Raw genomic sequence first — 21,469 nt, 5'->3', positions numbered from 1 at the left:
AAATTGCTTTAATTAAAAAAAAAAATTATAGTGGAGGTCACACACCTCACTTCCCTATTACAGATCTGTTACAGCTTATTGTGTAAATATTGTGCCACGCGTTAAAGGCAGGCTTGGAGCCCTGTGGAGCAGATTGTGGGAGTCCACAAAAAAAGGCTCCGAAACCAAAGGCTTCTGGTTTTGATTACGCTTTTAGGTGGCAAAACGGCTTTCCCTCACCTCTCAGTTAGGGCCAAGCCCCTCCTCCCTGCCAAGTTTCAGCCGTTTGAATCCCCCAAAACTCTGAGGCATGAAATCTGGGGTGACTTAGCTGCGGCGGGTGCTGCTGTGGTATTGGCTAGAGAACACAACCTTGGGTTTTAAACATTACAAAGCACCCATGTGTTGCTGCCTAGCAACAGCCATGAGCCTTTGAGGAGAGCCGGCTTTGTTGCAGCTGTGGAGTAGGCCTGGCTTATTTTGGCTCCAGCCAGCAGTCGGATTTTATTAATGAAGCAGGTCACTGAAAGGGCTGCACTTTTGATTCCTCCTTGTCTAAAAGGAACAATAGGCGGAATGGGCCGCTGCTGAGATGAAACAACCTACTCATCTGCATTTTCTTTTCAGCGCCAAAGGTGGCTTGCTACCTGCAGAAGTCAAAGCACTGTAGGAATGAGCCTTTCCCAGCTGATCATTCCCTGCCCCCCACCCTTCCCAACACACTAGGTGAATGACTAGCAGAGTGCTATTTTCATGCAGAGGCTGACAGTTCCCTGCCTGCTACATTTATGCTGGGCATGTTACAATGGGATGAGAGGCAACGGTCTGCTGACACTGCCATTGCAAATGGCTGTTTCAAGTGATTGGACTGTCATAGACCACAAGAAGCCTGTCTAGGCTCACACCTGGCATGAAACAATCTCAACCCAACCCCTAAAAGTTTGTGTGCCTAAAAACTAACAAAGACTCAGCTCAGCCACGCTGATGACACATGCACAAAGTTGGAGAGAGTTTGCCAGTGGTTAGGGAAGGAGACGGAGTCAGGAGACCTGGGTTTTCTATTCCAGGCTCTATTAGAAATGTTGGCTTCTTTGTTTTCTGATCAAAGTGATAGAGTGACTGTGCAGAAGAGTTAATTGGCTAGCTCCTTGTAGCAGAAGACGTGCAGTCCTTCGGGAGGGATTTAACGAGGAGAAGGGAGTGGCCTCACATTCCACGCAGAGGGAGCTGTGTGGAAGAAAGTGCAGAGACATTTCATGGAACATGCAGACAAATGGGGCACTGAGGCTGCCACCAGGGGAGAAGGGGACTGAGAGACAGAGATGGGTAAGTAGGGAGAGGCAAAGTTATGCAGGGCCTAGAAAGAGATGATAGGAAACTGGATCAGTCTGAGGGAACAATTTCCAAGGCCCTTAGTGACTTAGGAGCTCAAGTCTCATTGAAAATCAATGGGACCGAGTCTCCTTGGTGTCCAAGTCACTTCTGAAAATGGGACTCCAGTGTTTGTGAAAACGTTCCCTTTGGTCTGCACACAGGTTTTGTACCCATTAAACTGTCCCAGTTTAGGAATAGCACATTCATCAGTACAGCGCCTTAGAAAGGTTCTTGTCAGTATAGTTCAGTTTGGTAAATGTATAGGAATCGGCTATCCTGAGGTAGCCCTTTCATAGCGGTGTAAGTCCACAGTCTGGGGGTGGCACTGATCTAGCGAAATTGGTACAGAATGTGTGTATGACACGCCTTAAAAATCCTGAGCCTAGGAATACTTAACAAAATCTTCCTGATGTCTGTGTTACCTGACAGCATCAGAGGGGCTACAGAACCTCAGAGAAGGCTGAGGACAGGGGAAGGTTTGAAACGTACATTGCAGCTTCTTTCTTAAATTATCAAAAAAAGCCACCAAAATACTAATCATAAGTAAGGATCCACTTGTTAAACCCAACAGCACAAATGCTCCGAGTCCTGGCACACCTCCCAGAGGATACTTCGGCCATAGGGAAGGGATGTAGAGGACCATGCAGGATCATATTATGAAGTTCTTATACAACCTATTCTGAGGGACCTCTCGGCTTGGCCCTTAGCACGTGGCACATGTGACACTTCTCACGGGTACCCAGCATTGGGAGGCCCCTCACTACCACCTGGCCTTAGCATGAGGAAGTCTTATCTGTGCCTGCTGCGGATCAGCTCTCTGAAACCACCAGTCTCGGGCAGCAATAGCATTGCCTTCCAGGCCACCACAGGCCTCGCTCTCTCTCTACAGGTTAGCAATAGGCACACTCCAAGCTCTGAATCCTCTGAGCATCCCTCTGGCATGCTTCAGCCCTGGTCCAATCGCAGAACTCTCAGGCTCACTACTCCGCAAGGAACAGTTCACACCACCTCGCAAGAGCCAGCTCAGGATCACCACTCCTCTTAACACACAGCAAGTAGATAGGTAGTGAAACAAGACTAAGTTTATCATCAAAGAACAGATTCAAGGGATGGCAAATAAGAATATTAGAAACAAATGGTTACACATAAAACAAACTCAAAGGCTAGAGCCTAAATTTCACTTACTAGACATTGCCCTATCTCCTACAAAACAGTTTACACCCAAGTCCTTTTCCCAGTGTTTTAAACTAGTTTAGCTGAGATCCCTTCTCATATGATCAAACCTGCTTGAAGGTTTGAAGCCTGAAGCCACCAAAATACTAATCATAAATAAGGCTCCGCTTGATAAACCCAACAGCACAAATGTTCCGAGTCCTGGCACACCTCCCAGAGGGTACTTCGGCCATAGGGAAGGGATGTAGAGGACCATGCAGGATCATATTATGAAGTTCTTATACAACCTATTCTGAGGGACCTCTCAGCGTGACCCTTAGCACGTGGCACATGTGTCTTCCTTCAGGCTTTTCCATACAGCCTGAAGGAATCACTAGAGGTTCATCTGCCTCCACATACTAATGATTAGCATGTTCCTCAGACAGTCAATGGTCGCCCACTATGAACTATGCAATACTCAATTTAAACATGGAGGGAGGGATAGCTCAGTGGTTTGAGCATTGGCCTGCTAAACCCAGGGTTGTGAGCTCAATCCTTGAGGGGGCCACTTAGGGATCTGGGGCAAAATCAGTACTTGGTCCTGCTAGTGAAGGCAGGGGCTGGACTCAATGACCCTTCAGGTCCCTTCCAGTTCTAGGAGATTGGTATATCTCCATTATTTTATTCTTTTTTATAACATGACCAGCCATGACACTGAGATAAGTGACTCTTCCCCCCTGCCTGACAGGAGTACATAGACCACTTCTGGTGACCCGCCTTAACTCACAGACATAAAGAACATATTTTGTAGTATATATACAAAAGTCTTCACATATTTTCTGTACATACATCTTGCAATGATTCTGATTACTTGCGTGGCAGGCTTTCACTAGAGACCTTACGTGATATTCTTTGGCAGACTAGAATGTAGATACCAGACCCAGGGGATCTCTGTACCTCTGGGTGCTCCTGTGCCCTCTGCCCGTGGGCATCAAGAGATCCTTGGGTGGCAGTAGGGTTGAAAGAGGCACAATTTGTTACATTTCCCTGCAGCGGAGGCTCGGCTATACTGCCTGAAGGTACATCTGTACTGAAATCACTGGGTGAGGTGGCAGCTCACACAGCCATACTGGAGCTAGCTTTAATTTAGTGAAGCTGCGGCAGCATGCACTTGAGCATGGGCTGTACAAGCCCCCCCTGGAACTCTGGGTAATTACTTGTGGAGCCAGATGAAAGCTAGCTTGGGTACGGCTCCTCGAGCAGCAGTCGTACCCTGTGAGACTTCAATACAGGGCTCGAGAACGGGTTCTCAAACGGGGGGTCGCGAGCTGTCAGTCTCCACCCCAAACCCCGCTTTGCCTCCAGCATTTATAATGGTGTTAAATATATAAAAAAGTGTTTTTCATTTATAAAGGGGGGTCGTACTCAGAGGCTTGCAATGTGAAAGGGGTCACCAGTATAAAAATTTGAGAACCACTGCTCAAAGACAAGGAGCAGGTTTGCTGGGAAGTTCTAGCGCCCCCTGGAGGTAGACCTCTGCGGAGGAGAGACCTTCATGGTCCCAAGGCTAGGGTATTCTTATCTAGTTAACACTACTGTCCGTTGTGCCATACCTGGAAGTCATACGCTGAGTATGGTGGCAGATGAGGAGTGCTGTGGTAGTAAGTGTTGTAAGAAGTCACCTGTGGCCTTGAGTAATAGGACACTGAGGGATGTGTGTTTTCAACTGTACAGTTCAGTGTAGGAAGGGAGGGAGTCTGTTGAGACAAAGACACACACAGTCTGACACAAAGGTTAACCTGCACCTGTCCCACACTCCCAGATAACTGACACCTGCATGACTGCAGAAGTGATTTAAAGGAACGGTGACTGATTTCAGAGTCAAGTTCTGGTGAATTAACAACTTGTAAATCAGTCTGATTGCTCTGAAGTCAATTCATTCTTTAGTTATTCAGTGTTTCCTTTAAGAATGAACAGAACAAACTGGCCGAAGCCCATCCCACACTAGTACTTAAATGAAGTGGACTTTCAGAATGGCTTCACGAATGGGAGAAGGAAACTGTTTTAAAAACTGGTTAGTCTAGTAGGCTGATCTCTTGTTTGCACCAGTGCACTAAAATGCATTGGACATTACAACTCTTCCTTCCAGCAGAATTCAGAGATGGTTCTGTATTTCTCTCTTTGCATACTTTACAGTCCATTTGGTTTGGACTGAGCTTAGGAGACAATACTACTTAGCTATGCATGACCAGGAGGCAAATCTTTACCAGTGACTTGGCATGTCCCTCATATTTTGTCAATACATCTCTACCCCGTTATAACGCCACCCGATATAACGTGAATTTGGATATAACATGGTAAAGCAGCGCTCCGGGGCGGGCGGGGCTGTGCACTCCAGCAGATCAAATCAAGTTCGATATAACGCGGTTTCACCTACAATGCAGTAAGATTTTTTGGCTCCTGAGGACAGTGTTATATTGCGGTAGAGGTGTATTTGTTCATATTTTGGTTGGGACGATTTTGATGGATTTTGAAGAGAGGGTAGGACAATCTATTCTTCTGAAATCAGGCACATTGGATAAAGAGCATGTTACTAATTCTATAAGAGGAATACATCATCTTACCTTATCATCAAACTCTGTCCCATCCTTTTCACTTAGTATCATGCCAAATGAGCCACAGAGGACAGAAAAGATATGAATTTGCTTCTGCGACTATTCAACTCTCCTTCTATTTAATAGAAATGGTGGTGGTTGTTCAAAGAGTAACCAGGCAGCATTGACTATATGACCCTGTGTAAGCCATAGCATAGTGGTTTTCAAACTTTTTTTCTGGCAACCCAGTTGAAGAAAATTGTTGATGCCTGCGACCCAACGGAGCTGGGGATGAGGGGTTTGGGGTGTGGAAGGGGCTCCGGGCTGGAGCAGAGGCTCTGGGTTGGGTCCAGGGATGAGTGGTTTGGGGTGCAGGAAGAGGCTCTGGGTTTGGGGGGGTCTCAGGGCTGAGATGGGATTGGAGCACGGGGTTGGGGCGTGGGCTTACCTCGGGTGGCTCCCAGTCAGTGGTGCAGTGGGAGTACTAAGGCAGGCTTCCTGCCTGTCCTGGCACCGTGGACCGCACTGCGCCCCGCCAATGGGAACCGGCCAATGGGAGTGTGGAGCTGATGCTCAGGGCAGAAGCAGGGCATGGAGCCCCGTGGCCCCTCCGTCTAGGAGCCGGAACTGCTGCTGGCCGCTTCTGGGGTGCAGCACGGTGTCGGAACAGGTAGGGACTAGCCTGCCTTAGCTGGGCAGCACTGCTGATGGGACTTTTAACTGCCCGGGTCGGCAGTGCTGACCAGAGCCACTGCAACCCAGTGCCTTACATTCCACGACCCAGTACTGGGTCGCAACCTACAGTCTGAAAACCACTGCCCTAGCACATGCCCTATTCAAGCCTACTGAAGTCCCACTTATTGTCAGACCAGTATTTCCATCTTCTTCCAAGGCACAAATTATCTTATCTGGTTTCCCTCCAAAATCAGCTTCGGCTGTTTTACACAATGAAGAAATCAGGTGGATAGGTTTGGATGAACTGAATGGTAAGTATCCTGTAAAATTAATATAATGGTGATGGTAAAAATTCTGAAACAATTCATAAACCTAAGAGCCACCTAAACAGGTTTCTTCTTAAAAAGGGACATCAGGCAAAATATTCATTTTAAAAGGGAATTCCTCCATGGTGGAAGCGGAGATTGTTGCTGCTGACTTAGAATCATAGAATCTCAGGGTTGGAAGGGACCTCAGGAGGTCATCTAGTCCAACCCCCAAATCTTACATTAATCTTACATTAATCTTACATTTCTTCATGTGCTTATTTGTTAATCGTTTGCAATTCCCTTTGCTTAGACAGTGTTGTCAGATCCGCCATTTTAGTCAGTTTCACTTTCTGCTTATAGTTATTTCAGTTCCTTTTTCTCAGCACAAGCACAATGGTGCGTGATCTGGATTCAAACATAGTAAAGGATATTTAAACAACCACCACCTGTATGTACTGCAATATCACTGCCAGTGAGGTTTTTAAGGCAGTTTTAAAAGAACACCCTACATTTGTAGGTCTAAACTTGTCTGATCATATCCCTTTCATTTCTCTAGCAGTCTGCATCATCTTACCATGTCTTTAAAGCCTCCAAGGATTGCAGCTGTGATGATCCCTAGAAACAATCCGACTATGTTCAAAATTGTCGCTGACCAGAGCAAGTGGTAAAGGTGAATGATATCCTGGCAGCTGCTGACATCAATATATTCATAGTACCCACCAGAAATTTCCACTCTGCTGGATTAGAAAAGAATTAAACAACAGTATAATAAAATCCAAAAAAGCCCACCTGGACCACAGAATGCATTCCTGCAATGGACATGGGGTCCCAACATCAGTGGGATGTTTCCACAAGTAAGGCCTGTTGGAGTAGGCTCATCATGTTGTGACCTGAATTTTGACATCTCCCCACATGATCATGGCAGTGGAGAATACTCATCTTGAATACACAGTGATGCAAACATATCCCGCAAGCCCCCCTGAATTTCACTGAAGTGGGTGAAGCTGCAATCTCAGAGTTGCCTCTTACATTTCTACCAGCACTGGGCTGCTTATTGCCAGAATAATAGATACTTAACCAAATGCTCTGTCCTAATACAGCACCATTGATCTCAAAGCACTGTCCACACTTTAAATTTCTCACCCCTCCCTGAGAGGTCGGTCAGCATTACCACAGCCATTTATAGACACAGAGGACACATAGCTTGACCAAGTCTACACAGTAGCAGAGTTGGGAATTGAACCCTGGAGCCACTTAAGTGAAGTTTGGTAAAAGGCTGATATTCTATATGTATGTCATCAGATGTTTACATAGAGCCTTTCAATCCAACTGTTCCCAAGTGCATTACAGACTGATAACCTCTGCACACAAGCCAGCCCATTCCCCTACTGAAATTCGCACAGCAGCTGCCATGGATGAAGTACTAACGGCTCTCTTACAGCGCCCAGCAACGTTACATAACGATTGCATGGGATGTAAAGACCATAAGCCCTCGGGACCCTGCGTTTAGATTTAAGACACATCTCATCTTGCACATTAAGCTCCTCCTCCCTGTAAAATATCAAATAAAAAAAAATCTGCATTATTTGGATATGGCAGGAGGAGTGCCATTGCCAACACAATGGCCCTGATCCTAAAGGTTGGGTTCTTCCATAATCACTCCTTTCTGATTGCACTCCAGGAAGTAAACCAGATGAATCTATAGTGGAGCCTAATGAATCCTGTTTAGGACATTGTAAGCATTTGGAACATGCAGGTCTCAGTACTCAACTACTTTGAGTCTTATGGTCACACACAAATTCATATAATGTGGCAAAGTCCAAACCCTGTAGGAGTTTTGGGGAATTAGTACATTTTTCTGCCAAATCAATTTTTTCATAAAAAAGTATTTATTTTTTTTGGTGCTCTGAAATTATTTGTGAATTCAGGTCAAATGTGGCCAAGATTTTTTTTTTGAAATGTCAAAATGTTTCATTTCAAAATATTCAGTTCCAAACTGAAATTTGGCCAATTTAAAAAAACAAACAAACCCAAAACAGCCATATTAAAACAACAATAATAAATTATCCAAAATCTTTTGATTTGAAACAAACTCTTTTTGAGTTTTTTGATTTGATGAAAAAATTAAAAAAAAAAAAGAGAATACATTTTGTTTTGATTCTAATCTAAATGGATTTTTTGGGGTTCAGTCTAAACCCCCCAAAAATCCATTATTCACTCAGCTCCGAAATTGGTGAAGAAAATCTTGTAATAAAAGCTTAGATCTCCAATCTCCCAGTCCTGAATTCTATGCCCAGATCTGCTGCAGACTCGCTTTATCATCTGAGGCAACTCAGTGTGGCCAACATTTGCAAAGTGCCCTCTAATGTTAGGGGCCCAATTTGAGACCCCTTGGGAGATTGATTTTTAGAGTCCCTAAGCACCCACAACTCCATCTTAGATCCATGGAGCCTGCAGAAGCTCAGCACTTCTGAAAATCAGCCCCCCAGGGTTGACTTAAGTTGGGGGATCCAAAGCTAGAAACACCTACAACCATAGACCACTGCTAAAAATGTTGGCTTTATAGGGACACAGTCAACTTACACATTACAATTCTGTCTGAAAAATATTTCTTGGCTATTTTTATGTGCGCCTAAGATTACAGTAGCTGGAAGTAGAGACAAAACTGTTCTCTCTTTTCACGCTGACTTTGTGCATTTGACAGTACTTTGAATAGAGTCAGTTTTACATTTCCTGCACCTCTCTCCCACTTCATAAGCAGTTTGTGTTCATTTTGTATTTTCTGCTGTTTCATACAGCACCGGGGAGAGAACACACATTTTAAAAAACAGGTAAAGTCACAACATATGGTAGGGCATATGGGTGTCAGGTGTAATACCTAAAATGATTTTTAAACTTAAAAAATCCAACTGAATAGTTTACAAGTTGACCATGTCCCTTAAACCTCTAAGCCTCAGTTTTCCCATTTTGTAAAGTGGGTATAATGCTTGCCATCCTCACAGCGAAGGTGCCAGGCTCAACCCATTCACATTTATGTAGCACGTTGAGATCATCAGATAAAAGGTACCACAAGGGAGCAGATTGGTAAGTAATCTTTTGAACATACTGAAAGACTAGACTGTCTTATAGCAGCATTACATGATCTAACTTCCATTGTAATATGGTAGGATTGCTACCTGAAGTAATAATGCAATATCTATTTATAGAATAGCTATAATTAACCAATACTATATATAGCTCCTACTATATCCTGTAGGAGTCCCTAACCTCTTTAAACGCTAGCAAACCAATGCATCCCATATTTGCTCTTAGCACGGATGCTGAATGCGATTTTTAGTTTACTCACTTTCCACAGTTGTATAGGTCACAGCAGAAGCAGGTGTTGGTTTTTATTTTAGGTGTGCAAGGTCCCCGGCGCTGTGGATTACAGATCCCCTGCGTGAATACAAAGAGAAGGAGGATACAAGGAACCCAGGAAGAGATGAGCAATGGCCTTCGGTCCTGTTTCTCTGAGGCTTGGTCTAGGCACAGATTTTGTACCAGTATAACTATGTTGGTTGAGGGGGGGACTTGTTACTGATATAGTTCTACTGGTACCACCCCAGTGTGGACGAAGTATAAAGGTGCCTTATACTAGTGTAGGTTATTCCCCTTTCTGTACAGGAATAGTTCTGCTAGTATAAGCACATTCAAACTGGGATAGCTCCATCCACACTACGGGGGTTCCCGAATAACTACAGTTGTGCAACTTGTGTGTGTAGATCAGCTCTGACAGAAGGAGCTATTTCCCCCCCCCCCCCGCCTCTCCCCAGTTAGTGACCTATGGGCATGGACTTGTCAAGGGGACAGTGCAAACTGAGAAAAAGATTCCTGGGCCAAGACCATGACATGGTGGGAACTGCTGGATGGTTACTGGCAAGTAAAGAGATACAGGTGCATGTGTCCAACCGATCCCGGTTATTGCCAGGCTTCCTCTGGAGACGTGACCTCCCTGGGGCCAGCGAGATTCGATCTTCTCCCTGCCCATCCTGCACCCCAGACAAGTGCTGGGGGGACATTCCAGTTGAGGAGGGGAAGTCAGGGAAGAAAAAGCAGATTTTGCTGGCAGGCTGATTGTTTTTATCCGGCAGCTCCTGAAAGCGGATCAGCTATTTGGAAGGCAAGTCCCAGAGGATGCAGAGGAGTGCACAGGGGAGGCAGTCAAAGGTGTCCAATACACATGATTTATCACATTGGTTTCACCCACTCCATGTGATTGGAGACGTTCCCCCCTTTTCAGGGAATACATTTCTCTGACCCAGTTTGGAGTGGGAGCTGCTTATCTTACAGCTGGCCAGAGCAGTCCTTCACTTTCCCCCGGTCAGTGTTCGCCATGGAAATGCTAGCACAGTTGCCTCTGCCTCAAATGTTGACCTGCTGAGGGCTGAAAAGGCTACACAAATGGACATGTGTGTCCTTCACCTCCTCTCTGCTGGTCTCCTCTGGCAGTCCCAGACAGCGCTCCAGGCCCGCTCGCTCTGGTCCGCACCCCTATTTCCAGCATGCCCCACTCCCAAATGCCCTCTCTAGTCCCCACTGTATTCCAGCATACCCTTCTCCTCTGCTGTGCCCCCCTCCATCACTGGTGCCTCACACTCCTCCCTCTCCAAGACCCCAACGCTGAGCCCCTCCCGAAGTCGTGCTCTCCTGTGCAGGCAGGGAACTAATGGGGGCTCTGTCCCCGACTGGTCTGCCGTGCAGACACCTCCACATCACTGCCAGCCCTGTTAGAAAGCGATGCCGCCAAATCCGCTCTCACCTCGGGTGGAGTCGTACTTTTGGAGTAATACTGACATCGGCCTGCATACAGTGGCCTAAGATCCTGCAGAAGAAAACAAGGGGTTTAGCATATCATTCAAAGCCAAGCCGAGGTTCAGATCTAGCACATGGTCACATCTCTGAGCAGGGAGGAAGGGCCAGACTGGGCTGGATTTTCAAAAGGGCAGCGTGCCCGCACAGACACCGGAGTGAAGGGGCCAGGTTTGCAGAAGCACTCAGCACCCAGCAGCTCCCATGGAAAATTGTTTGAAAATCTGGCCATGGAGGCGGGTATGTCTTCACTGCAGAGTTAACCCGAGTGAGGAGCACACAGGCCTCGGTCCCCAGCTTAGCCTTGCCCAGGTGTGAGCAGCCACACTGGAAAGCCATACCTGAGTTCCTGTGTCCTCACTCGGGACGGCACAGCCCTGGGCATCATGTGACATCATACTGACACCCGCATGGATCACCGGCAGGGTTAGAACCTTTAAATCCCACCGCACTCACCTCTGCCTCTGGAGCTAAGGGAGTCAACGACAGCAGTAGTAGGTTGTTCTTTGAGCGATTGCTCATATCGATTCCAAGTAGGTGTGCGCACCGCGTGCACGGTCGTCAGAAAGTTTTTCCCCTAGCAGCTCCCGTAGGGGCAGCGGTGGAGCCCCCTGGAGTGGCGCCTTTATGGCAGTCAATATATGACCCTGCCGACCCGGCGCCTCCTCAGTTCCTTCTTACCGCCAGTGATGGTCGTTGGAACAGTGGTGACTTGCTTAGCGAGCTCTCCTCGGTTTCCCTAGCTTTCAGTTTAGTTTAGTTCACAGTTATTCCTAGCCTCGTTAAGTTTAGTTTTAGTGGTTTCGGTTGTTAAAGCAGATAGCTGTTGGGAGTGGGAGGTTTTCCCCTTCACCCCGACCGCGTTCCCCATGGTGACTTGGGGTATGCCTAAGTCCCAAAGGTTCAAACCCTGCAAGTCCTGGAACAAGCCCATGCTAACGGGCGACCCCCACGACGCTTGCTTAAAGTGTCTGGGGGAAGCACACCAAACGGACAAGTGCAGGATTTGTAGAGTGTCGCCCCAGATCGAAAAAGGCACCTTATAGAGGTGGCACTTGGACCGCTACATCAGTGTGGCAAGACTTGGCACTGAGCTCATCGGTGGTAGAAGCGCCACCGCAGAAGGACTTTGGAGAGACCTGCAGCATCGCCGCTCCCCAGCGCCTAAACCAGCGGGATCGACCCGGCACCACTCCCATTCCCTGATGCGGAAGCGGTACCAGAAGCAGGGGAGGAGTGGATCTCTGACTCTGAGACCCACCCCTTTGGAGTCGGCCAATGGGGCGCGTCTCAGAGAGGAGCACCCAGGGCCAAAGACTTTGGAGCCAACACCATTGACTTTGCTCCCGCAAGGGGGACCGTCAAGTCTGGTGCCGCTGGACTCCCCGAGCCAGGTCATTGAGGAGGTGGAACTGCCATCCACCCCAGGCACCTTTGAGGCCGCGAGGGATCTCATCACCATGACGGCACCACGCTCTCTGGTCCTTCGAGCCAAGCATCTGGTACCACAACATGCGGCAACGTCTTGAGGCAAACCAACGATGCTTCGTCCCTCAGCACTGCCGGTGGAATCATGGCACCGCTCGGAGTCTCAGTACCGCTCGCAATTGCGGCATTGGTCAGACTCACGGCACCGGTCAGACTCACGGCACCGGTCCAGGTCGCACCAGCACTCCTGATCGCGACACCAATCCTCACGCCGATCTCCGTCATCGAGCAGGTCCCGCTTACGGCACCAGTCATCTCGGCACTGGTCAGCGTCCCCGCACAGATCCCGATCTCGGTACCACTCCAGATCATGGCACCACTCCCCAGTCCAGCTCTGCTTGGCACCGCCCTGGCCATCATGGTCCCGGTCCCCATCTTTGGACTTAGAGATGGGGTCTAGATACTCAGAACAGGGCCGGCACCGGTTAGGGCATGGAAGGCCTGAAGTGGGGGCAGGGCCATGGCCTGCGCAGTGGCAGCAGTGGCCATTTTGGAGCCTGTGGGCATACCACCAGGCCCAGGGCGCCCAATCCAAAGATTCCTATTCAGCGGCCTCTGAACCGTGGGTGCCAGAGGCATCAGTCAGTTGCCCCACCCCTAGGGGTGCCAAGGAGGAACCGGTCACAGTACCTCCCCTAGAACCAACCCCAGTTCCTGAGCCTGATCCAGGTGTGATTGGCCCTGACGGAGAGGTGGGACCCTGTTCCCCCATTAGCCTCCTCGTCACCCTCCCTGGACGGGGCAGTTGCAGGCACCTCCATCTCTGGACCACCCCATAGACAGCCGTGCCCACCAGGACCTCCTTCATAGGGTGGTGCAAACAATGGGCCTGCAGGCCGAGGATGTGGTAGAGTTGGAGGACCCGATGGTCAACATCCTGGCCCCAGAAGGCCCATCAAGAGTGGCTCTATCCCTCATCAAGACTACACAGGTCAATGCTAAGACCATTTGGCAGACCCAAGCCTCCATCCCTCCCACCGTGAAGGGTGTGGAGAGGAAGTATTTCATCCCATCTAAGGGGTACAAATACCTCTTCACACACCCATCGCCTTGCTCACTGGTGGTGGCTGCAGTAAATGAAAAGGAGAGGCAGGGACAACAAGCCCCAGCACCCTAAGTCCAAGGATGCCAAGCACCTAGATTTATTTGGACTCAAAGTGTACTCTTTGGGGGGGTTGCAACTCAGGATTGCCAACCAGCAGGCAATTCTGAATAGATACAGCTTTAACTTCTGGAACTCGATGCTCAAGTTTAAGGAGCAGGTGCCAACAGAGTCCAGGGAGCAGTTTGGAGCAATAGTGGAGGAGGGCAAGGCGGTGGCACGGACCTCTTTACAGGCCTCACCGGATGCTGTGGACTCAGCAGTGTGCACCTTGTCCTCTGGTATCGCCATGAGGGGTAGCTCATGCCCGCAGGCCTCGGGCCTCCTGCCTGAGGATCGACAGACCATGCAGGACCTGCCTTTTGATAGGGCAGGGCTGTTTGCGGAGCAGACCAACTCTAGGCTGCATAGCCTAAAAGACTCCAGGGCTACCATGAAATCCTTGGGTATGCACACCCCGGCAACCCAATGCAAACATTTCAAGCCTCAGCAGCAGCACTCCTATCCTCCTCAGCTAAGGCAGGACTTTTATGGGAGAAGGGGCAGGAATGGCGGACACAAGCCTTCCCACCCCCTGCCCGGGCAGAGCCAGGGCCCGACTGAACCATCGTTGAGTTCAAAGCAGGCCTTTTGAAGGTTCGCCTGAGGACAGTATGCAAAGGAGTCCCCTTCAACAGCCCTCAGCCCTCCTTGTCCCTAGTAACTGACGCGTCAGCTCTGGGACGGGGGCGCATCTGGGAGACCTCCAAATGCAGGACTTGTGGTCACAGGACGAGCTCACCCTCCACATCAATATCAAGGAGCTGCGGGCAGTGCGACTAGTATGCCAGACCTTTCAGGCCCGACGACGAGGTCAGTGCATAGCGGTTCTGACTGACAACACCACTGCCATGTTTTACGTCAACAAGCAGAGTGGAGCTGGGTCCTCTCCCCTATGTCGGGAAGCCTCCGGCTGTGGGAGTGCCACACAGCCCACTCCATTCACCTGGACCATCCTATCTACCAGGAGTTCAGAACGCATTGGCGGACCACCTCAGCGGGTCCTTCCGCAATCACGAGTGGTCCATCCGGCCGGATGTCATACACTCCATCTTCCAAAGGTCAACCTGTTCGCCACCCGCAGCAACAGGAAGTGCCCAATATTCTGCTCCTTCCAGAGACACAGCCCAGGCTCAATCATGAATGCATTCCTGCTACCTTGGGGAGGCCGCCTGCTCTACGCCTTTCCCCTGTTCCCTCTTGTGCACAAGGTCCTACTCAAGGTCCTCAGGGATGGGGCAGAGATAATTCTGATAGCTCCAGTGTGGCCTCGACAACACTGGTACACCACACTCCTGGAACTGTCAGTGGACACCCCGGTCACATTGCCTCTCCTCCCCAACCTGATCACTCAGGACCACGGTCATCTTCACCACCCCGACCTGCAGTCCCTCCACCTCACAGCGTGGAAGCTTCACGGCTGAACCCCATGGAGCGTCTGTGCTCAGAACAGGTAAGGGAGGTCCTCTTCAGCAGCAGGAAGCCCTCCACTAGAGCCACATACCTGGCAAAGTGGAAAAGATTTACTTGTTGGTGCGACCAGCGTCGTACACCCCCTCTCCAGGTACCTGTACCTCTCATCCTAGAGTACCTTCTGCACCTGAAACAGCAAGGCCTGGCAGCGTCCTCTATAAGGGTACACCTCACTGCTGTATCAGCTTTCCACCTGGGAGCATCTGGATGCTCCGTCTTCGCCAACCCTATGGTTGGTCAGTTCCTCAAGGGTCTGGAATGGCTACATCCCCCGATCAGACAGCCTGTCCCCACGTGGGACCTTAATCTGGTCCTTTCCAGGCTAATGGGGCCCCATTTGAACCGCTGGCAACGTGCTGCCTTCTATATCTGTCATGGAAGGTAGCCTTTCTGGTCACCAATACATTAGCAAAGGAGGGTGTCTGAGTTAAAGGCCCTTACCTCAGACCCACCCTATACGGTTTTCCACAGGGATAAGGTGCAACTCAGACCTCACCCGGCCTTTCTTCCTAAGGTTGTGTCACACTTCCACACGCTGTTTTTTATCCTAAGCCTCATGCCAGTAGCCGTGAGCAGAGCCTGCACTCCCTGGATGTTCGGCGGGTGCTAGCCTTCTACATCGAGCACACTAAGCCATTCAGGAAGTCGAACCAGTTGTTCATAGTGGTGGCAGACTGGATGAGAGGGCTCCCGGTCTCATCTCAAAGAATATCCTCCTGAATCATGTCCTGCATCCGCACGCGCTACGAACTGGCCAAGGTCCCAGCCCCGGCTCTTACAGCACACTCCACGAGGGCTCAGGTCTTATCATCAGCATTCCTGGCCCAGGCCCCAATACAAGAAATCTGCACGGCAGCAACTTGGTCCTCGGTGTTTACATTCACCTCTCGTTACACCATCATCTGGCATGGGAGTCACCTAATTGGAATCGATATGAGCAATCACGCGAAGAAGAAAAAACGGTTACTCACCTTCTTGTAACTGTTGTTCTTCAAGATGTGTTGCTCATATCCATTCCAATTCCCACCCTCCCTCCCCTCTGTCAGAGTAACCAGCAAGAAGGAACTGAGGAGACGCCGGGTCGGCAGGGTCATATATTGAGTGCCATGAAGGCGCCACTCCAGGGGCTCCACAGCCGACCCGATGGATGCTGCTAGGGGAAAAACTTCCCAATGACTGTGCATGCAGTGCGCGCACACCTAATTGGAATGGATATGAGCAATGCATCTCGAAGAACAATGGTTACGAGTTGAGTAACTGTTTTTTTATCATCCTCTATGTGGGTGTCACTAGGACTTCTGGGGGCATGTCCCATGGTTCTTTATGCTGCAATAAGCTAAGCTGCTCTATGATTCTTTTCATGTGAATTGTGGGAGAATTCATCTGTCGTTCCGGGCCCAAAGGGGGAACCGTGGAAAGGCACTGGAGGATTATCAGCATAGAGGTGGTTTATCCTGCATCCTCATTGCAAAGCAGGTGGGTTACCAGTCTGAGTGAAAGCCTCACGCCAACTCAGCCTAGACCCCAGATGACCCAGCCTGTGTGGGCTGAAAGCACCACTGCACTAGGGAGAGGGGTTTTTGTATATGGATGGCGAGAGGTGGAGGGGGACTAGCAGCAACTCCCAGGTACGAGCCCAGGCAAGAGCAGTGAAGACATATCTTTATTTAGGAGCTGTTGGAAGCTGGGCTCTCTCAAAGATCTGGCCCGATGCTTATAACAGTGTGTTGGGGTAGGGGAATGGCAGCGGAAAGAACAGGATGTACTCAGAGGTACATTAACACTTGTAAAAGGTGATTTTCTTGGACTGGTACAAGGTGAAGCAAAGCCAGACCCAGGTTCACTAATCAAGATGCAGAAACCAGAGCCTGGCACTCCTGTTGTTCCAACTGATCTGCTCTCGCCATCACATACAAACATCGGGGGGTTGGCAAAGATGAATCTCAGACTCACATCGTTGTGCAGCAGGCAAAACCAGCAGATCCTTAACCAGCAGTGCTGAGATCAGGTCCAGAGCACCCCACATGGCCAGGATCAGCCAGGAATTAAAAACAGCTTCATATTTTTACCTAAGCTAATACTTTATGTTGCACAGAAACATGGAAGTCAGAGATGGAAAAGAAACCTACTCATCAGAGCCAGCCAGACAAGCAGAGAAATGCCAGGTGACATTTACACATCTACCTTGATATAACGCTGTCCTCGGGAGCCAAAAAATCTTACTGTGTTATAGGTGAAACCGTGTTATATCGAACTTGCTTTGATCCACCAGAGTGCGCAGCCCCGCCCCGGAGCACCGCTTTACCGCGTTATATCCGAATTTGTGTAATATTGGGTCGCGTTATATCGGGGTAGAGGCGTATATTGTTGAGGATTGGACTGCTTTGTTGTGGTTTGAGGCATTCTAGGGGTTCACTTTCTAAAATATGGCCCAGGAGTAACTAAGGGTGTATGGCCTTAATAATCTAATATACGGCAATATAGCTAATAAATCTAAGATCTCAGCTGGTGCGCTGAGCCCACTACCTACCGTACAGACCAATACAGTCGCACTGTTTCCTGATGTTCCCCCATCTGTCTGTCTGTCTCCATTTGTTGTCTCTTGTCTTATACTTAGATTGTAAGCTCCTTGGGGGCAGGAACAGGGAAATCACCAGCATCTATTCGATGGTATGTCTCCTTACACAAATTTCCAGGTCACTAACCTCTTCCCACTATATCTCACTGCTACCCATCCAGCTGCGACACCAGAACAGTAACACATATACAGAGCCTTTCACACTGATGTGCTTTACCAGCGAAACCTATCGCTTCATCCACCACTGAAATGCAACTACTGCTCAAGTTAGGTGGCTGTTGAACTCTGCAGAGAAAATGAAGATCACACATTGGATGGTAACTGAAGAGAAATATTGTATCTGAGACCATGGCTACAGAAACATAGTGCAGAGAAGACAGAAAAGCTTTGCTGAGTTGTCTTTTAGAAGGTATTTTCCCTTCAGTTCAGACGTGGGATTGATCCACTATGGCAGTGGGCGCCAGACAAAGGACCGTGGCGGCGGTGGAGCACCCGCCGAAATGCCACCGAATTATCTGCGACATGTGGCGTCATTGAGAGGCGTCGCCGCTGAAATGACGCAGAAATTCGGCAGCATTTTGGCGGATGCTCCACCACCGGCCAGGACGGCGCCCGCAGGCACCACCCCTGCACTATGGTGTGGAATGCAGGGAGTGTAGGTATAGCAGCATGCATGTTCCTTTGGAAATACTTACTATGTGTCTGGCAGCAAAGACACCATCAACTATGGCACAGCAAAACGCAGCAATGACTCCAAAACTGATGAAGACAATGGATGCAACTAGCTGTGGAAGGAAAACAAAGCAAAGTATCATCTGCTTCAACAAAACGTTTACTACTTCACACTTACTAAGGAGATTTATAAAATCTATCTATCCCAATCAATAAACAGCCAGATGATCAATGGTCCAAACACTGCCCTAGGCTGCACACACACAGTTTTCACTGAAATCAATCAATCGGATACACATCAAAGGCAAGAATTTGTCACCAAAGAAAGTTTTTGTGAATGCATCACAACCCATGTGACAACTATACAGCAAAACAGCACATGATTCTCTGCTGGAAAAGTGTATTGGGGATCTTCTGTTGTAACATAAGGGTAATCAAGACTTACAAGTGCTACACTAAGTGTTGTAGCAATTGATTTGCTGAACTAGTCAAATGTGTTGCTATTTTGAAATTGGCTGTCACACAGTAACATGTATTCCAGTTGTTAAATGAACAAAAATACTTGGGCTGTTTCCAAAGAGTTTGTTATTGTCTGAACATGTTTGTCAGCAAATGACAGATTTATCCCTCTTCTTGGTTTTTAGATCAAGGTCATCATGTGCTGAGATTGTATAATTTTTATGGGAACCCCTACAATGGGCTAGATATTCAAGAAAGGATGCTTCATATATAAAACCCTGAAACCAGAAGACACATGCCTAGCCTAGGCTGTCTGTATTACAAGACCATGCCACGTCTCTCTTTGACCCATCTGTATATGGTCTAGCAGAGCCTGACCCTCGAAGTTCTCTGCATGCGAGGTTCCGTTTGTCTTCAGTGGCAGTTCTGGGTATGGAAGATTTGCAGGAATGGACCTTTATGCTGTAAAGTCATCAGGGAAGGGACCATGTGCCTGATTCTCCTCGCAAACCAGGTCTACACCCGTGTGACTCCATTGCCTTGAGTAGAGGGCTCACTTAGGTCCGATCCTGCCACCAAATCCACATAAAGACCCTTACAACCACGGCGAGTCCCTCTGAAGTCAGCAGAGCTCTATGCATGCACAAGTCTGCCTGCTAGCACCCAATTGCAAGATCAGTGCCTTGCTCCTGACTGTGAGTATAAAACAAGAACAAGGCACGTTGAGAAATAACTAATTGTTTTACTGCCTGGTATTCAGTAGAGCTGAGTGAAGGACTAACAACAGGACTCCAGGCCACCCAGCTTTAGACTTTGCTACACTACAAGCGAGACTCACTGAGAGTTGCCTTTTGAGCAAGCTCAGAGCTGATTTCTGGGCAAGTGCTGAATCCCACACCAAATTCTTGGTTTCCCTTGATTTTGAGCTGAAACTCTGAATTTCGCTTTGATTTTTTGGTTGCATTTGGAGCTCAAATATCACAATTAAACTCAGGAGGTCTGGATCCACAGAAGCTGGATCTCCATGAAGCCAGACCATGGTGTTTTGCAAGGCTCCAACTTTCAGGAACAAGAAAACAGGGAGACGTGCAGTAAGTGCAAGTCCCTCTCTAGACTGGATCTGGCCAGCTGTGTATTGCACCTGCCCATATGGGGACAAAGCCCTGAGGCCACAGAGTTGATACTTCATCCCAGTGGCCATCGAGGTTGGATGGTAGAACCGTAGCACCGTGTCTCACCACGACAACGTGTCCATGTATCAGGAGATTGATTCACTGAGCTGCATCATCAAGTACTGATGCACTTTAGGATTGAACGTCTCCCTCTGCTTGAGAGGGAAGGGTTCAGGTTACCAAGCCCTCCCGTCCAACTTGCTGTGAGGAGGAGTTTCTTGCCTCCCTCTTCTGGCAGCTGTTCTTTCGCCCACTCTCCCTCTTCCTCTATTGGGGGGTGAGGGGGCTAATCTCACTTGTGGGTTGCAGCTTTGCTTCCCCACATTCCAATCGATTTCAACATCAGGCAAATAATCCCATCTCCAACGTGGAGAAGAACTACACGGTGGCAGATGCAGCTGTCCACACACACGAAGTGGGAGAATTGGCTGGCTACCATCCCAGTCACAGCAAGGGCTGCGGTGCCTCAAGGTTGGTCCCCCGGCCCCTTGAAAGCAGTGACTCGGCTGCAGCAGCTCAACATGAGACTTCTAAATTATATTATGTAACGATGACAAACACAAAAAGCCAGGAAATTCGCTGTCGAAAGTGATCTGCCAGGGAAAACAATAATGGGTTTGTGCCTTTTTTTCGCACTTCTTCCCAATGTCTAAATAAAAGACCTGTCTTCTCCATGAGAAACTCAAGGCTCCTCTACCATGTTTCTCCTGGAAGACTCCCTGGACAACCGGAGAATGAGTGTAATTATGACAGCACTAGTGACAGTGATAGTGGAGCCAAGCAGAAAGGTTATTCAGTCAGGCTGTGGGGTTTTTTTCCTTTTTGCTACCACCCATTTCACTCAAACACCTGACAAACTTTTAGGAGAAAAGCTCTCCTGGCTAACGAGTCATCCCCCCGCCACACTTTCAATTAGGAGATGAGGAGCACATTCCAATTCTCTGGTCCTCCATGGAAACCTGCAGCCCTAAAGAGGGCTATCAAGACTGGCTAATCTGCATAGGGTTTATTTATTAAATAGCCAAATTAAAAAAACAATTTAAAATGTTTAAAATATAACAAAGGAATGGAGGGGGGGCCGAGCAGACACCCAATCTACCCTGCTTTAAAGATTATCTTTAAGGGTACGTCTTCTCTGGGGAAAAAAACAAGGTTAACTCACATCAGGTTAAAAGAGCAGCAAAGACACAGCAACTCGGCCATGATCAGCTCAAGTTCAACCCCACGCTCTCCTACAGGCTTCAACCAGTGCTGCTCGCCCAAGTTAAAAGCCAAGCTGCTGTGTCTGTCTTACTGCTATTTTAACCATGTTAGCTAACCTGAATTAAGAACTCCTCCCCGCCCGCGGCGAAGGTGCCCTAAGGAAGGGTTGGCCTTCTGTTGAACGGGCTAAGAACAAATGCTGAGCCTGCCCTTCCTAATGAACTGTCTTGGTTGGATATTGCGGCCCGAACCTGCCTGCCAAAGTGCCTCTACAAAACTGTTTGATCACCCCCTTGCCAAAATCCACTTGACTTGGTTAATAAGCATGGGGAGGGGAGAGAGCTCCTTGCTAT

At 48.6% G+C, this 21,469-nt stretch overlaps 2 protein-coding genes across 6 annotated transcripts in view; one reads left to right on the top strand and one right to left on the bottom strand.

Annotated features, from left to right (window-relative positions):
- Window positions 1–6,755, top strand: part of ZBTB33 (zinc finger and BTB domain containing 33) — a 34,374-nt gene extending 27,619 nt beyond the window's left edge. The window contains exon 4 of the transcript XR_005584628.1: window positions 6,639–6,755. The gene's annotated coding sequence lies outside the window, so the exon portion shown is untranslated. The remainder of the gene's footprint in view (window positions 1–6,638) is intronic.
- Window positions 1–21,469, bottom strand: part of TMEM255A (transmembrane protein 255A) — a 74,253-nt gene that overhangs the window by 4,755 nt on the left and 48,029 nt on the right. For 4 of the 5 annotated variants that reach the window (XM_039488280.1, XM_039488279.1, XM_039488277.1 and 1 more), the window contains 5 exons: window positions 18,306–18,395; window positions 10,881–10,943; window positions 9,429–9,517; window positions 6,657–6,819; window positions 4,119–4,262 (listed from right to left, as the gene is read on the bottom strand). In XM_039488280.1, coding sequence (XP_039344214.1) covers window positions 4,119–4,262; window positions 6,657–6,819; window positions 9,429–9,517; window positions 10,881–10,943; window positions 18,306–18,395 — 549 coding nt within the window. The remainder of the gene's footprint in view (window positions 1–4,118; window positions 4,263–6,656; window positions 6,820–9,428; window positions 9,518–10,880; window positions 10,944–18,305; window positions 18,396–21,469) is intronic. The other variant, XM_039488278.1, reaches the window with a different exon arrangement.

This window comes from Mauremys reevesii, linkage group 9 (genome assembly GCF_016161935.1).
Source record: "Mauremys reevesii isolate NIE-2019 linkage group 9, ASM1616193v1, whole genome shotgun sequence".
Taxonomy (NCBI): domain Eukaryota; kingdom Metazoa; phylum Chordata; order Testudines; family Geoemydidae; genus Mauremys; species Mauremys reevesii.
The sequence above is the reverse complement of the archived record's forward strand: the minus strand, read 5'-3'. Positions and strand labels throughout refer to the sequence as shown.